Source organism: Cynara cardunculus (genome assembly GCF_001531365.2).
Source record: "Cynara cardunculus var. scolymus isolate 2C chromosome LG 14, CcrdV1, whole genome shotgun sequence".
Lineage (NCBI taxonomy): Eukaryota > Viridiplantae > Streptophyta > Magnoliopsida > Asterales > Asteraceae > Cynara > Cynara cardunculus.
The window spans coordinates 14211425-14228924 of record NC_037541.1 but is presented as its reverse complement, the minus strand read 5'-3'; the positions used below and the strand labels follow the sequence as shown (position 1 = coordinate 14228924).

The 17500-nt window shown below is 36.8% G+C and overlaps 4 protein-coding genes and 1 long non-coding RNA gene across 8 annotated transcripts in view; 3 read left to right on the top strand and 2 right to left on the bottom strand.

Annotated features, from left to right (window-relative positions):
• LOC112526343 (bifunctional fucokinase/fucose pyrophosphorylase) overlaps window positions 1-4477 on the top strand; it is a 5486-nt gene extending 1009 nt beyond the window's left edge. Inside the window, exons 2-7 of the mRNA XM_025136619.1 lie at window positions 1-103; window positions 614-978; window positions 1118-1244; window positions 1364-2371; window positions 2880-3613; window positions 3892-4477. The exon at window positions 1-103 is cut by the window's left edge and continues 171 nt beyond it. Of these exons, the coding sequence (XP_024992387.1) occupies window positions 1-103; window positions 614-978; window positions 1118-1244; window positions 1364-2371; window positions 2880-3613; window positions 3892-4290 (2736 nt within the window). The 3' untranslated portion in view covers window positions 4291-4477. The remainder of the gene's footprint in view (window positions 104-613; window positions 979-1117; window positions 1245-1363; window positions 2372-2879; window positions 3614-3891) is intronic.
• Window positions 4478-5528: 1051 nt separating this feature from the next.
• Window positions 5529-7988, top strand: LOC112526976. 4 transcript variants are annotated; one of them, XM_025137436.1, is made up of 3 exons: window positions 5529-5566; window positions 5984-6115; window positions 7155-7988. In XM_025137436.1, the coding sequence occupies exons 2-3, from the start codon at window positions 6022-6024 to the stop codon at window positions 7865-7867; spliced, it is 807 nt and encodes a 268-aa protein (XP_024993204.1). In that variant the 5' UTR covers window positions 5529-5566; window positions 5984-6021; the 3' UTR covers window positions 7868-7988. The 4 variants fall into 4 exon arrangements, with proteins under 4 accessions (XP_024993204.1, XP_024993205.1, XP_024993202.1 ...); XM_025137437.1 differs by lacking the exon at window positions 5529-5566 and adding an exon at window positions 5670-5844; XM_025137434.1 differs by lacking the exon at window positions 5529-5566 and adding an exon at window positions 5670-5887.
• Window positions 7989-8086: 98 nt separating this feature from the next.
• LOC112526975 (aluminum-activated malate transporter 10) lies at window positions 8087-11264 on the bottom strand. Its single transcript, XM_025137433.1, has 6 exons — window positions 10949-11264; window positions 10475-10612; window positions 9978-10250; window positions 9728-9828; window positions 9097-9240; window positions 8087-8716 (listed from the first exon to the last, which is right to left on the bottom strand). The coding sequence occupies exons 1-6, from the start codon at window positions 11262-11264 to the stop codon at window positions 8237-8239; spliced, it is 1452 nt and encodes a 483-aa protein (XP_024993201.1). The 3' UTR covers window positions 8087-8236.
• A 1833-nt stretch (window positions 11265-13097) lies between these two features.
• Window positions 13098-17412, top strand: LOC112526471. The gene is made up of 2 exons (XR_003070607.1): window positions 13098-13210; window positions 17133-17412. It is a non-coding gene; the product is annotated as an uncharacterized LOC112526471 (long non-coding RNA).
• On the bottom strand, window positions 15747-17255 carry LOC112526469 (dof zinc finger protein DOF2.5-like). Its single transcript, XM_025136751.1, has 2 exons — window positions 17156-17255; window positions 15747-16849 (listed from the first exon to the last, which is right to left on the bottom strand). The coding sequence occupies exons 1-2, from the start codon at window positions 17177-17179 to the stop codon at window positions 16058-16060; spliced, it is 816 nt and encodes a 271-aa protein (XP_024992519.1). The 5' UTR covers window positions 17180-17255; the 3' UTR covers window positions 15747-16057.
• Window positions 17413-17500: the final 88 nt, after the last annotated feature.

Sequence of the window (17500 nt, the reverse complement as noted above, 5' to 3'; positions counted from 1 at the left end):
CTTCCATATTTGGCAGCTGATGATCTTGATGGACCAGTACCCTTGCTTTTTGACCATATACTTGCAATATCTTCTTGTGCACGACAAGCTTATAACAATGAAGGTTACTCTATTGCATCTTTTTATACTTCTTTTTGTTTCTTTGAGAGTATGTAAGGTTAGGGTATGTTAACAGCTTATTCAGCTTAATGGGACTCACAACTTATTCGGTCAGCTATACATAACTATTTGGTAGTGACCTAACGAAAGGGATCAATCTTGTTGGGAGGTATTATAGAAAGTGGCTTATTCGGTATGCTTCTGGTGGGAGCTTTATGCAGAAAGCCAAATTTTTCCCAAACCTGCCCGTTCCAATTAAAAACAACACTCCTTCCATGTATGAAAAAACCCTCCCAATCTATACAAACAGTTTAATCTACGCAGTCAGCTTTATGCATACAGGACTTAATGGAAAACCAATCAAACAGCCTCTTATTTGGTTAGATAAGTATGCATGAAAAGTATTGTTCGACTTGGTAACTAATTTAATCCTGGTGATGGTATTACATTCTTTGTATAAATCTTTTTTGTGACTCTGTAGCATTGGTGTTCCACTAAAAATATATATCTCCAGGTGGGCTATTCATCATGACTGGTGACGTGCTTCCATGTTTTGATGCATCTGCTATGGTTCTTCCCGAGGATACATCCTGCATCATTACTGTGCCTATCACTCTCGATATTGCCTCCAATCATGGTGTTATTGTGGCATCCAAAACTGGGAACTCAGATGAAATTTGTTCAGTTAATCCTGTTGCAAATCTACTTCAAAAACCTAGCATGGAGGAGCTTAATAGGCACAATGCCATTCTTGATGATGGTAGGACATTACTCGATACTGGTATTATAGCGGTTAGAGGTAAAGCATGGGAAGATCTTGTTACGCTTTCTTGTTTGAGCCAACCGATGATCTCAGAACTTGTGAATACTAGAAAAGAGGCAAGCATTCAACTCCTTGATTAAAGCCGGATATTTCTAACAATTTCAAATACATTTTGTATGATATTTGTCATTAATTGTTATCCTAAAGTGGATTAACAGTATCATTTTGATATGATTACTTTTTTCACTTGTGCAGATGAGTTTGTATGAAGATCTTGTGGCTGCTTGGGTACCCGCAAGGCATGAATGGTTGCGATCAAGACCTCTTGGTGAAGAACTTGTGACGAGATTGGGGAAACAGACCATGTATAGCTATTGCGCTTGTACGTGAATCTTGTTTGATTCCATTAATATCAGCTAACTTGATGGAGTTCTTTTGGATATTATGATTCTCCAACAATCTCTAGATCTTTATGAAGATTTTCCTAAAATAAACATGCAGATGATCTGTCGTTCTTGCACTTCGGGACCTCGAGTGAAGTTTTAGATCACTTGAGTGGGATCGGTACAAGACTTGTTGGCCGAAGGCATCTGTGTTCCATTCCCGCAACAACAATGTCCGATATTGCAGCATCTGCTATCATAGTTTCTAGTAAAATATCACCTGGTGTATCAATTGGTGAAGATTCTCTTGTATATGACTCATCCATTTCAGGCGGAATACAAATCGGTTCCCTCTCTATAGTAGTCGGTGTCATTATACCAGAAAAAAACGATAGAACTACAAAAGATCCATTTACTTTCCTCCTTCCTGATCGTCATTGTCTTTGGGAAGTTCCTTTAATAGGGTGCACCGAAAGGGTTATCGTGTTTTGCGGCCTTCATGATAATCCCAAAAACCCGCTTTCAAAAGATGGTACTTTTTGCGGAAAACCATGGGAAAAGGTCCTTGATGACCTGGGTATTCAAGAAAACGACTTGTGGATATCTCAAGAAAAGTGTTTGTGGAATGCAAAACTTTTTCCTGTTCTTCCATATTTTGAGATGCTTAGCCTTGCAAACTGGCTTATGGGGTTAGGAAATTATGGCAAAAACGAAGGCTTTCTTTCGTTATGGCAAACGTCAAAACGTGTTAGCTTGGAGGAGTTGCATAGATCGATAGATTTCCCACAAATGTGCTCAACTTCTGGTAACCATCAAGCCGATCTTGCAGCCAAAATTGCTAGAGCTTGTCTTACTTTCGGCTTGCTTGGGAGGAATTTGGCTCAGCTGTGTCAAGAGATTTTGCAAATGAAAGACTCGGGAGACGAAATATGCAAAAACTTTCTGGAATTGTGTCCGAATTTACTGGCACAAAATTCAAAAATTCTTCCAAAAAGCCGAGCTTATCAGGTGCAGGTTGATCTTCTTCGTGCATGCAACAAACATGAAGAAACTTCTGAAGTCGAGCATCAAGTATGGGCTGCTGTTGCTGATGAAACGGCTTCAGCTGTGAGATACGGCTTTAAAGGTGACCGCAGTTACATTTTGATTTTATATGATGTCAACTATGATTAAATGACCTGATAAACTGTTTTATAGGACTAGACGGTTGTGCGTCCTATGTAAAGGTGTTATAACAAGTTGATAGGACGCTATGGGCGTCCGAACAAGTTTGTTAGGACACTTTTGAAACAAAGCGTCCTGTTAGTCTTTTTATATGACATTATTTTAAAATTTGTCTATATAAAAACCAGCATCATATAAAATAATATGCTCATAGGCTGTAAAAAAACTAATAGGGCGTTTTACTTTAAAAATGTCCTAAAACTTGTTAGGATGCTGCACGCCAGAAAATGTCTAATAAACTATTGGTAACATTTTTACGTAGGACACACAATTGTTTGGTTCTATAAAATTAATTCCTATAAGGCATTATATTAGGACATTTAGACGTATTTAGTGTCTTGTAAAGCCAATTTTGTTGCAATGATGATTGTCAACCGAGTCTTCAATTGCTTTTCTGTCTTTGTTTGCAGAGCATCTCTTTCAATCCTCCAATCAGACATCTTTTAGAGGACAAGATAACAACAATCTTGATGGTTTGGAAGACCAAACTTCCCGCCATAGAAAGGTCAAAGTCGAGTTGCCCGTTCGAGTTGACTTTGTTGGTGGTTGGAGCGATACTCCACCATGGAGCTTAGAGCGCGCTGGCTGCGTCTTGAATATGGCAATAACTTTGGACAATTCTCTCCCTATCGGAATCGTTATAGAGACCACACAAACGCCTGGATTATTAATCACCGATGATGCTTCAAACGAGTTATATATCAAAGATCTCTCCTCTATTACAACCCCTTTTGACCAAAACGACCCTTTTCGCCTTGTGAAATCGGCTTTGCTTGTTACAGGTATTCTTTATGACCGTATTCTGGTATCCATGGGTTTACGGGTCAAAACGTGGGCCCATATACCTCGTGGAAGTGGGTTAGGGACTTCTAGCATCTTAGCTGCAGCTGTTGTGAAAGGACTTCTTCGTATTACCTATGGAGATGAAAGTAACGAAAATGTTGCTAGACTCGTGTTAGTATTGGAACAGATAATGGGAACAGGAGGAGGTTGGCAGGATCAAATTGGAGGTTTGTATCCGGGCATAAAGTTTACGACCAGTTTTCCAGGAATACCCTTGCGGCTTCAAGTCATTCCCCTTCTGGCTTCTCCTAGATTAGTTGCAGAGTTGCAGGAACGTCTGCTTGTCGTGTTCACCGGTCAGGTAAAGACTATTTGATAAGCTAGTTGTTGGCTGATAAGCTAGTTTTCATGTGTTGTTTTATATGAAACATGTGTGAAAATGCAGTGTTTATAGTGTTGTTACATATGTGTGACGTTTAAAACTATATTTTTTTTCACACTCAATACACTAAAACAGTCGTGAACGTTTCACATATGAAACAACATTGTACATTTTTGTATATTCTTTAAAACAGTCCTCCAAAAGGTTCTGAACCTTTCACATTTCTGTACTATATTCTGTAAAACTGCCATATGCAGGTTCGTCTTGCCCACCAAGTCCTCCAAAAGGTCGTGATTCGCTATCTCCAAAGAGACAACCTCCTTATATCGAGCATCAAACGCCTTGCTGAGCTGGCAAAAACGGGAAGGGAAGCTTTAATGAACTGCAACATAGATGAACTCGGAGACACAATGATGGAAACTTGGAGATTACACCAAGAACTCGATCCCCATTGCAGTAACGAGTTTGTTGATCGCCTTTTTGCTTTTGCTGACCGTTATTGTTGTGGCTACAAACTTGTTGGGGCAGGTGGTGGCGGTTTTGCACTCTTACTTGCTAAGAAAACCGAAAGTGCCCGACAATTGAGATGTGCACTCGAAGAAAACCGCGAGTTTGATGTTAAGGTTTATAATTGGAGTGTATGTTTGGAAAACTAGTCAAAATGTGTGATTCCTTTGTACGTAGATACTTCATATATAAGATGTTTAACATTCTATATGCTTGCACCAAGAATGAACCGATGAAGGGCATCATTTTCTCGGCATTCTTCGCCCTATCGGGTTCTCGATTAGGTGTTATTACATTTTGATGTAAATGCATATGATGGAATCTTTGACGTGAAAACAATGTAACGGAGTGAGTTACAAGTACTTGGTTAAACAAACAGACGGATTCGAATGATGGAACAGATAAAGAAAACAAAAAGGAGGTTGTTGGATAGTTTTGCCTTCATGCGATATCACCATCATATCTCACTAATCGTTGCAACTATGAGAACAATCCATAATTTATCTCACTAATCGTTGCAACCATAATTTCTCTCATTAATCGTTGCAACTATGAGAACAATCCATAATTATAAGTAAAATCGTTCTAATTGACGTTTAATAATACAAGTATTTATGTATGAATATTATCTGACTGATGTGTTGGGTTTTAATGGTTCGTATTTATTTACATGAATTGATTGACATACATATTGAACCATCTGGATGTATCAAACACTGTGGATTAGGTGGGATGATGATTGGTTTGGATAAATATGAATTATGCCGAGTGTTGGATCGTGTTCCTTCCTAGTATTCATTTAAACGCTGCACTTGAATTAGATTAATCACGAAAATCAATTGGATTAGCAATGATTATGGTGCATCTTGGTATTTTTAATATCGTAAAGTTGTGATTTTTATCAAGTTTTCGTGAAAAAGTTGTGATTTTTTTCAAGTTTTCGTGAAAAAGTTGTGATCTTTAGTGAACAGATGCGAAAAATTATTTTGTGAAATCCGAAATATTGAAGCTCTAAAATCCAAATTTTCAAGAAGTTAAGCATCTCTCTCGGTTCAATTTCAGGCATGATGTATACTTAAGTTTTATAGTTCTTTCAGAATGGTTCTAATCGTTGTATTTTATGAAACTGACACTTGTTTAGAAACACATTTGTTTTAAAGACACCATGTTATATGACTCACTTCGTTTATTTTAAGTTTCGTTACCATACCAAACCAAATCAAACCAAACCAAACCAAAAAGATGATAACTTTTTTGGAACAAAAACAAAACCTTGGGGTTGGTGGTAATTGCAGGCAAAGTATATGTATAGCTTTCAAATTGAAATATAGAAGCCACAGTCCTTCCAATTTCCGTCTTTATACTTTATACATACTCTTTCTTGGATCCCCAAAAAGGAATCAGAATCTTTATCTTTTGGAAGGGGTAACGAATATAGAACTGCAAATCCTCTTCAGGATTATCTTTAACATTTTTCAATTTCACTTGTAGATTGTTCATTAAAAGTTGCATCTTTTCCTGGAATTATCAATTTCAGTCCTGGAAAAAGAGTTGGGTCACATGGAAAGACCAAGAACCATTTGTGATTAATGAATTGAACGTTGAACCTCCGCACAACCGTCGTCATTGCGAAATTATAAAACCCTAATTACTTATAATCAGCCTTGGCAATGGTTGTTCATCGATGATTTTGTGAACCAATCGTATTTCTCCAACTGTGCGTCTGAGAAAAAACCACAGGAATCGGTGCAAATTGTTTACCCATTTGTGTAATACTAATTCCTGTGGGTTTTTAACGAAATCACAATGTGGGTTTCTGAAACACCTTATTTTTGCTTACAGATTGCTCGAGGAAGAAGCAGCGAAGAAAAGAGAGAGATATGGGGTTTCTTTCGAACAGAGTTGAAAGAAGTGAGATCAAAGCAGGCGATCATATCTACACTTATAGAGCTGTATTTGCTTACTCTCACCATGGTATCAAATCGATCTCCCTTTCCATGTGTTTGTGTGCTAAATCATGTTGTTGATGGAATAATTTTTCACCAATTGGAATGTTGATTTTGTGATTACGTTGTTTAATGATCTTAATTTGCAAATAGATACCGTGTTTGCAAAGCATTTGTGTTAACCCTAATTCAAAGTTTAGTTTAACCTAAATACGAGCCCTAACAACAACGATCACACAAATCATAAATGTACGTTTGATCTTTCGTTTCCTGCAAACTTTGTAGTGTGTGATTACTGATCCTAACAGATACCGACCCAGATTCAAAGAACCATATTAGTTCTCTTGTCTGCAGATCCATGCATTTCAACAAGAATACGATCTTATAATTTTCAATTGAGCTTTATAAATTCAGAGAAACATGTTATTAGGTTAGTTCTAGGGTGTAGATTAAAATAATCTATATAGATTGGGAAGGTTTTTGTTTAGGGTTTTTTTCCATAGATGGAGGGAGGGTATTTTTTTAATTTAAACACTTGGGCTTTCTGTATAAAGCGTCCCCTAGAAACCTACTGAATAAGCCACTTTTATATCATTAAACTACTACCAAACAGTCACATAGCTGGCTGAATAAGCTATAAATGTCATTAAGCTTGTTAAGTTGCTAACAAACAGACCCTAAACTAGGGTTTGCTTCAATGGATGCTTACCTGAAATTGGTATTTTGAAGATTTAGCAATCAAAATAGGATGAACCATTTTCACCTAATTTGCAGGTTGTTGGGGATGGATTCAAGATACAATCATATATCTGTTGCTATACAGCACCAAACCTTGCATGTCATTAGGCCTTAATGGAAGTGCATAATCCCTCCATCCCAACAATTAGTCCACTTTATAACTTGAAAACAATTTAAAGATATGAACTTTTTTTTGAAAGACTTCTGCAACGACATCCATGGAGGTGAAACCTTGCTTCCTATATGCTAAGACGTTTTTTCTTTAATGCTATTTTGCAATAACTTCCATGTCTAGGTAATGCTATTTTGCAATAACTTCTTATATGCAGGTATCTTTGTTGGAGGTAACAAAGTGGTCCATTTTACCCATTTTACCCCTGATCGTGAGACGAGTTCAAGCACCGAAACCTCTTCCAATTCTTACGATGGAATGTCCAAAACGCCCTCCTGTCAAACATATCCAGACTGTGGTTTTCGACAACCTAAAAGTGGAGTTGTCCTCTCCTGCTTAGATTGTTTTTTACGAAATGGGACCCTCTACACCTTTGAATATGGTGTAACCCCAACCTTCTTCCTTGCCAAAGTACGAGGTGGCACTTGCACCACAGCCACATCGGATGGTCCCGGCACAGTCATCCACCGAGCCATGTATTTGCTTCAAAACGGATTTGGGAACTATGACGTGTTTCAGAACAACTGTGAGGACTTTGCTTTGTACTGCAAAACTGGGATACTGACCATTGACAAGTTGGGAATTGGAAGAAGCGGACAAGCTTCTTCTCTCGTTGGTGCACCATTGGCGGCTCTTCTCTCCTCCCCTTTTAAATTCTTGATCCCGAGCCCGGTGGGTGTTGCTACTGTGACGGCAGGAATGTATTGCATGAGCAGATATGCTACTGATATTGGAGTCAGAACTGATATTGTCAAAGTAGCTGTCGAAGATTTAGCTGTGAATCTTGGTTGGATGGATGGTTTGGAAGAAGAATTTCAAGAAAACAAAGCTTCAAGTGAAAACAAGAATCAGGTAATTCATGTTGATTAATCTAATGCTGCTACATTTGCTCCACGGATTTCGTTTTATTTTGTTTGTTTGTTTGTTGATACTGAGAACATCTGAACTCTTTGGTGAAATGAGAAAATATCAGCTGTTCATGATGAAAAAAGAGATCCTTTTTCTTAAAGTTTTCTTTCTGCGAAAAATGTAAATATTTCAATGGGTTCACCATAAAAGCAACAAAGAAAACAGTGACCTCACACCCTCTTACCGTTATAGCTTTTTATTTTTATAGCGTGCAACTAGAGAGGCAAATGATACCGAGTCACCCGACATGAAAAGAGAAGTTAAGATAACTCAGACTAGAAATGTATAAAAGGGTCGGTCCATAAGGACCCAAAACCGGTCAAATTCTACTCAGACCCTTTGGAGGCTTGTTAGGATTACATGATCTTGATTGAACTTTGGAAGTTTGTTTCCTTTCTTTTCCTTGTAATTGACCACGTAAAATTCTGCTTGTGCTGCCATCTCATCTACTTCAGCAACAATGCCTTCTACCTGTTCTGCAATCTCTGTTAACAATGATGCCATTGTGGCTAGCGGAAAAATCCCCATTATTGGCACTATTTGAGGCTTCTGTGACATCTCTCCTTTGCAAGTTCTTGAATTTTGTTCATCTGCCTCTGCTACAGGCAGCAAGACTGGTTGCTTCAATAATTCTTTGAACACATTCTGGAAACTTTGAACTGCAAAGTTCATCTCTTGTACAAAGAACTCTGTTTTAGTTGACTTTGTCATGGTTTGCATCGTCATAGCTAATTCTTTTAATACATTTGAAGAACACGAGCTTAGTGTCATGCATACTTCTTTCAGATGCTTCTTTAGCACCTCTGGTGTCTGTAGAATATAAGATCATGCATTCAGAATCTAATACGAAGGGGCAGGTTTGAAGGAAAACAGCAAATATTTTGAGAATATGGGAACCTACTATTCATGCTTTATTCATGATGAATGCCATAATAAATATTTACGATGAAAACCATTCATAAAGAATATACATGATATTTATGATCATTCAAGGTTATTCATCATGAACAATATATGAAATAGTTGGTTCCCAGGTTCTTAAAATATATATGGTTCTCATTTGAACTTTCCTCCCAATTAGAAATAAGGGTGCTTCTATCCCGTCAAGGTTCCCGTGTTTGGGATTGGGGGTGCGTTACCAAGTGTATCTCCAAATTGTTGGAAATATCAAGATTAGGATTTCCATTTACCTGAACTTCTGAATTGATGCAACCATTCAGAGTCTCGATGCAGTAAGCACAACTGCGCATGGAGGCGCCGATTTTGAGGTATTGTTTCCATGGATGTCGAAACTTGAAACGTCCATGAGCAGGCTCCCATCCAGCCAAATTGGCCTGCAGAAGCAGATATATAAGGAGATATATATATATATATATATATATATATATATATATATATATATATATATTAGAGACAGAGGGAGGTTTAGGGGAAAACCCAAAAAAATGAAAAACTATAGACACCCTGGTAACCGTTCATCTAGGCGGTATGCACATGTGTATACAAGTAATTGAAACTATTTCTTGGTTTTTCCGCACATGAAGCTGTTTCTTGGTTTTTATCCACGTGTGCATATTATGCACATATGCATACTAGACAAATGATTTACAAATTACTTGTATGCACATGTGTATACCGTCCTGAAGAACGGTTATCAGAGTATTTCTCAGTTTTTCATTTTCTTTTACGGTTTTCCCCTGAAATTGACCCTACGTATGTGAGAGAGAGAGAGAGATAAGAGTTGAAATGAAAAGGCAAAATCTATATCTAGTTACTGTAGATTTATAGTTTTGAAAATTATGAGGATAGTAAGCAGCATACCATAGCTTCTTCTGTTGCCTTTGAATTAAGCACACATTTGTAACCCTCTTGCTTTCTACTGAATCTTTCCTCATTGTCTTTAAAATAGTCTCTTACACAACCTGCAAGTCATAAAATGAACAAAACCCTCTCTTAAATGCTACAACCCCAAACTGGTGCATTTATGAGTTGTACACTTTTCACAAATGTACAACCCACTAATGCACCAGCGAAATATTTGTTAAGATATGAGTTTGAGTTGATGATATACCATCCAAGGAATCTGCAAGTTTTTCTAGGTTATGATAGATGAGGTTGTGAAGCTCTTTGCCAGCCCAAACAGGATAGAAAAGCATGCTTGTAAGTATGCAAATGGAGGTTCCAATGGCAATGGTTGACACTCTGTTTCTAGCTAGTTCTAACAGCTTATCAACTCGATAGCCCGACATCGACACAAAGCTAAACGTTAGAATGAATATCATGACTCCATAATCGAATCGAGCTCTCACTGATGGTATAAATCTTGAGAAAGTAGCTGCTGCAGCTGCATTTCATCGTTTACTCATTAGTTTCTTGTTACTTTTGCAAGATAACAGTCAGGAAAGTTCCTAGCGGTCTTAAAAGATAACAATTAGGAAAATTCTCAGTGGCCTTGAGGAGACTCAAACCTATATAGGGAGAAGCCCCAAGGACCTGAATCTTTATTTGTCAGTTGAGCTGGTTGGCTCTCAAGTATAATGGTTTCAAGGAATGGTATGTAAACCATACCTAGAATGGATATGGAAGCTTCAAGAACCACAGGCTCGAGTTCTCCGAATTGGTTTGCAATCCAATGCACGCCGATTCCTATAGAGCCCGCTAGAAAAGTGGCGGTTACTCGATTAAAGGATTTAGCTATAGTTGCACCTACACCAGTCAAATGAATATGGTTTAAATACAGAAGGAAGTACAAACAAGAACCGTGAATATTATGAGACTCCAGGAATCAACTATATTATTCATGATGAATAACCCTAAATAATCATGCATGTTTATTATTCATGATATCAGTATCAAACATTTTGATCATGGTATGAATCATTTTGATCATGAATAAAGCATGAAAGTTGGTTTCCGGGTCCTCCAAATATTACAGTTCTCATTTGAACATGTTCCATATGGTATATATACGTAGAAACCATAATCTTGGAGGCCTCCCATGCAGTCAACGTTGCTCAAAAACTGAATGTATTGCGTACGTACCGACAGAGTATTCGAGAGCTACGACAACGGTCATGACCGCCCACATGGCATTGCCGCCAACGCCGTCATAGAGGGGTCTCATGTAATAAAAGAGGGAGACCAAAGAAAGAGCCATGCCTACTTTCAAACCATGGATCACTTTCTTTGGCTCATTTGCTGCTATATTCCTAGCCTTGTTGAAAAACGTGCGGATCTTCATCCAACATTCGAATATTTGGCCTTGTAGTTGTCGGAATATTCTCTTAGCTACTCCGAGCTCCACCTGTGGTGAAACTGCGGCCACATTTACGTTCCATTCCGGTCCATTTGACGGCATTTCTGAGCCGTTATCCTGGTGTAAGATTGTAGATTTTGAGTAGTAGGGTTTATTATATGCAAGAAGGTTGGAAGCATGGCAGGCAGATGGATGGCATGTCGGGGTAGCCCTATATATACAATAATTAAAATGGCATAGAATGGATAAAACAAATACTTGATTATTAGTAGGATTTAAATCGATGAACCATATCCTTCCCACTTAAAAATAGACAACATATGATGATGTATACATACATTATTTTTTTAGATATAAATAAATAAGTAGTGAATGAGGGGTATGGAAAATAGGAATGGAAGTTGATTTTCTATTTTGTTTTTATTTTAATATTTTAAAAACAGATTTGTAACTTGTATGGAGTAATTTGAGTTTAAATGTCAATTTATATATAAGACTTTTTACTTGTGTCCTAAGTTAGGTCACTCAACTCATCCAATATATTCATTTAAATATAAAGGTGTTAAAGCATTTCAAAGTTTGTGCTACAGTTAGGTCATAACCTTTCATTTTTATTTATTTATTTCTAAATCATATTTTATTTTAATAAACACACACACACACAAATATATATATATATATATATATATATTTTTTTTTTTAATTAACATTAAGACTTACTTTTTATATTCGATAATCTAACTTAATAGTTGATACCGATCTAAAAAGAAATGCATTTAGCATTTCTCTTCTCGTAATTAAGAGATATGGAACCTAGCCTTGATCACACCATCATAAAACTATCAATGGCATATACCAACCATCATTTATTCAAACAATACAAGATTTCTTTTCTTATAATCATAAAAAATCATGAGTATTAATCAAAATATAGCAAACATATTATTTTGAAATAACATGACTTAATACACATCAAATCTAAAGTAATCAAGTTATACAACATAAAAATCATTTCAAATCAAACGCATTCAATATGAAAGTGACGTCAAAGAGTTTTAGATCAAATTATCAACATATCCTATGTAGGGGCTGGTCTTCATTGGTACTTGGTTTTGTCCTCATGTGTCGGTCCCTATGATTCAACAAAAACTTAGTCCTTCCCATGACCAACAACTGATCCTTCACGTGTAAACTATAATTGGTACGGATTCAACAATCCTTACTAGATCCAATATTTTTAATGAAGAAATAATCTTTATTGATGTTTTTAGTAAAAATAATAAATAAATATTAGTTACTCCACAAAAGTAATGTTTGGTCACCCAATTTTAAAAATTATTCATGGTAACGGCATTGACGAGGCTTGATTTTTTATCGATCTTTTTCCAAACCAGCTTTTCACCGGTTAAGACTCAAGAAATAAACCATTCTAGGCCTTAAAGACTAACTTGGAGTAGAGATGGCAAAAATGGGCCCCGTCCAACTCGGGACAACTTAGCACCAGGACTAGGACTGAGACAAATTATGGACCGAGGTCTGGGACCAGTTATGTTTTTTATAAAAATTCAAGACCAGGCACAACCCAACCTGAGACTATAGCAGTTTTTTACATGGGAAACGGGTCGGTGGTTTTGGTTGAGACTAAGCCCATGACCGGTTACAAAATAAAAATCTTGGACTATGTACCAAATACTAATATGAGACTAACTTGACCAAAGATCGGTTTTTGACCATCTCTTTAAACACCGATCCCTCTTGGTTTGGTTTAAATAATAGGCCTATAATTTCATCTTATTTTGTGGTTTCAAAGCCCAATTAGCCCACGTATGGTCCACGAAAGACTAGTCCTTCCTGGACCTACTGCCAATCCGCCAAGCCAACTGTTGCTATCTTTACAGAAGCTTGATGACATGATTGAGTTGGGTACGATTGGGAATGATTGCAGATTATGATGCCATGCCGTTCCGTCAAGAAAATCCCCGTTAATTATCAAACAAAATTCTGGACAAGGAATACGGAGCAATCCAGCAACCCAAGAGTTACAGAATGTACATCTTCATCTTCATCTTCTCTTATCTCTATCTTTCCAATTTTCTAATCTTACTTGATTCCACTGAATATATATATATATATATATATATATATATATATATATATACATACATACATATATGTGTGATTCATAATCTGCGCCATCTCTCGACCTCATTTCGGTTTCTGCTATTTGCATTTTAAGGTTTGTTGTTATCAATTTTGAGATAGGTTTTGATCGTCTGGGAAATCGAGTTATATGGAAGATGAGGGGTTTCCCCCCTTTGGTCTTTGATATTTAGAACTCAATCAGATGCTGATGCTCTTGAGTTCTTCAATTGCATATCAATTTGCACGTACTTAATAACCTCCTACACAGCTGGTTACCAACATTTGATGCTATTTCTTAGCATACTTGAGGTGGTTGTGCTAGTGATGATATAGGGATTTAGTTGAACTATATTTGGCAAACTAGTCGATAAGCTATGTGTTAAAAGCTAACAACCCAGTTCATAAACTAGTGATGTAAGGTAAAAGGTAATTGATAAGCTAGATGACTATGTAATATGACTTAAATAAGACACTTTGTAAAGTTATTGGGAAAATACAAGGGGAATAACCGGAAAGTAGTATAAAAGATTCCCTATAGTTTATTGAAATGCTACTTAGAGCCTGTTTGGTTGCAGTTTAATGAGTTAATTCACAACTTATTTGGTCGGCTATAGATGACTGTTTGACGGTGGCTTAATTATATAGAAAGTTGCTTGTTCAGTAAGCTTTATGCAGAAAGCCGAGGTTTTTCCCAACTTGCCACTTCCAATTAAAAAACTTGTTCCTTTCATTTAAGAAAAAAACCCTCCCAAGCAAAAACCTTCATAATCCATACAGATAAGTTATTCGACACAAACAATTTTATCCATACAAGACTTAATGGAAAAACCAACTAAACAGCCTTTTGAGTGGCTTTTAGAAAGGGTGGCTTAGGGCTAACCAAACGGGAATTTTTCAATATGGCCTTAGTGTAACTCGGGCTAGTCTAATAAGAATATATTTGTAATTCTTTGACCAATGCAAGCCACGGACAGTCGTTCAGTATGCTGTCGCGTTCAAATAAATCAACTCTAGATAGCATGGACTGATGGTGCGGTCCAAATTTTAATGGAAATAATTAGTCAAGATTCGAGGCATAGGCACATGTAATTTTAAAGTGGGTAGTTGCATATCTTCTTAAAACGTGAAGGACGAAAAGGAAAAACAGCGTGTTGAAGTACAATCATATGATCAAATTTTCTTTTTGGTAGAACCCACAACTGTCAAGTTAATCTTTATGAGTCATTGCACTTTCTTACCCTCAGTTATTCTAAAAGGGGAGGGGGGTTGCAACTAATGATTGAAAATATCATGTAGACGTTGAGCATGCTGCTACAAAATTATTAGACTGGTTACTTTTTTCATTTCAATCACAAAAAGTATTCTCTTTTTTTGTTCCACCTTGTTCCATGGCATGTTCCACTTTGTTCCACATAAAAGTCTTGCTAAATTTGAAATAGTGATCCATGTTCTGTTCTGTCCTATGTACCAAAAGCACCTTTAGGGAAAAGGATGAAGGGTTGAATCAATCTCATGTTCATTCATAAGCCGATATTCAAACTAAGCTTTTCTTTCTTTTTTGTATTATTTGAGATGATCAAACCAATCTCAATCAGTAATGCACCAAATTCTCAAATGCCATCATTGTGTCTGGGCACATTTCCTCAACTTTCACATTTATATTCAACTTGTGCACATGTTGTCTCTGTTTGGCCTTGCATTCTTAGACTTTTCTAACTTTAGTAGGATTACAAACTCTTGCATTTTGGTGCCACTTTGTCCACCCTTCTTGTATCCTATGGCTAAAATCATCATCAATCTCGCCAATTTTTATGTCATTTATGAGTCCATATATACCTAAAACGGTGACATTTAGACTTATGGGCTGTTTGGTTTGTTTTTCATGAAGTTCTGTATGGATAAAGCCATTTGTGTGGATTAATTTGTCTGTATAAATTGGGAAGGTTTTTGTTTGGGAGGGTTTTTTCATAAACGTAAGGAGCGTATTTTCTAATTGGGAGGGATAGGTTTGGAGAAAACTTGGCGTTCTGCATGAAGCTCCCCCTAGAAGCTTACTGAATAAACCACTTTCTATATCATTGAGCCACGACCAAACAGTCATGTATAGTTGACCAAATAAGCTGCAAGTCCCATTAAGCTTATTAAGCTGCTAACAAACAGGCCCTTAAATGCCTTCTCTAGTGCAATAGTGTATGGAAGACATCGGTATTTATATCACATGCTTTCACAGTAGTTACTACTCTCAATTGTGCATGCCTAGTAAAACTTACATAGGCACTAGAGTTATGTTGCTTATAGCACAATCTGAAGTGAAAAAGGCACACAATTTTAGAAATGCTTAATTATTACATAATTAACTAAATGACGAAGTAATGAATTTCGCAATCTCATAATTAAGGGTAGAATTGGGAAGTAATAACTCTGTACTTAAACAATAATGTCGAAAAGAGAACACTTGTATTGTTTGAAAAAGATTGCTCATAACCCGAAAACCTCAAACTCTGACTCCAAAGATTACACACTTAATGCAAATTGTGTCATCATCATCATCTAATTGTAAGTACTCTAAAGATACACACTAATACCAGTTGTGTAATCATCATCTAACTGTAAGTACAAGCTACAGATCTAAGTAATATGACTGTTGAATTCCATGTGAAGAATTGAAGGAATCCAACATGAGGAAACATTATAAATTTATCTCGCAAAAGAAATTCAAACCCAGACTTCAAATCCACTTGAAAAATTAAGCTTCAATTATACAATGTTGACGAACCCCCACCCAATGCCTCGTTCCAGTATCCAGTTGAATTCCCCTGTCCCATATTTTGATTATTCTCCCTTGATGAATGTTGTTGGTTCAACACTCCAAAGGGTAACATGATTCTTTCACCATCTTCTTGGTTTCCTTGAAAATTTCCATACTTGATTCCATTCCCTTGAAATGGGAAACCCATCGTTGGCTTGAAGTCTTGAAGACTGAATCTTGTTTCGTTGAACATTGTGGTATCTGTTGTGCTAAAAGAATTTAAGCCATCAGACGGCGTTCTAGCCCTAAGAAAATCTTGCGCTGAAACTGAACCCAAAGTACTAGAAGCCAAAGAAGAAGATAAAAAAGTAGCATTGCTATTTTCGATCTTTGGTAGCTTTAGGAATTGAGAGAAACCATGGTGATACTCTTCTTGTGTGGCTTGGAAACCTAAGTTAAGATCTTGACCTTCATGGGTAGTGAAATTTTGGGAAGAAAACTGTGAGAGATCAATTGGTTTTGGCATGGATGATGAGGTAGAAGTAGTAGACGCTATCGATCTCTTGTTCTTTCTTGAGCCGCCACCAACAGGAACGCTTCTGAGGGACCCACCTTTAGTCCAATACCTCTTGCAACCTTTGCAGAAGTATCTTGGTTGAGTTAAGCTATAATTGTTGTAGTAACAGAACTTGGTGTTGGTTGAATTGCATCTTGGACAGTTGAGAGCTTGTTCATGTTGTGGCTTTATCTTTCTTTCTTGAACTTGATTGTAGCTTCCATTATTATTTCTAACATCCTGAAATCAATCAACTCCTCCCCATGTCAGAACTATTTAGGAAAACATCTTTACTTGAAAAGATTAGATAGAAAGAAAGAAAAAAATTGACATAAACAGACACAGAAATTGCTACAAGAAACAACCGATAACTTTATGTCTTTGAGGATCCCCAAAAGGCAAAAAAGAAAGTGAACAGATTGAATTGAAAGCTAAAAAAAGAAAAAGGGACCAGAACAAAAACCAACATCATCTGCTTAACAAAACTAAAACCTTTTTTGTTTTTTTTTCATATCAAAAACAGGTTAAATATATATATAAACTGACCTTAGGCCATTGAGCAGCATCCATGAGTGGGTTGAGAAAGGAAAAGGGCTGGTTCTAATGAGCAAGTTAGAATGATTTTGAAGGAGAAAATGAAGGGTCTGCAAATGTGTAAATATAAAGAAGCAGGGAAAGAATGTTTTGGAATTCTATTGTGTTTTGGCTTTATTTGGTGAGTTAGATTTGTATAATGACTGATGACAGAAGCAGAGGATTTTCTTTTTGACTTACTGTTGTGAAATCAAACTATTTTAGTGTTGCTTTTTGTTGGTGGGTTGTTTGTTTATTTGATGAGTGGAGGTGGAATTTTGAGGCATCAATGGTGGATTTCTACTTCTTTGAAACCCC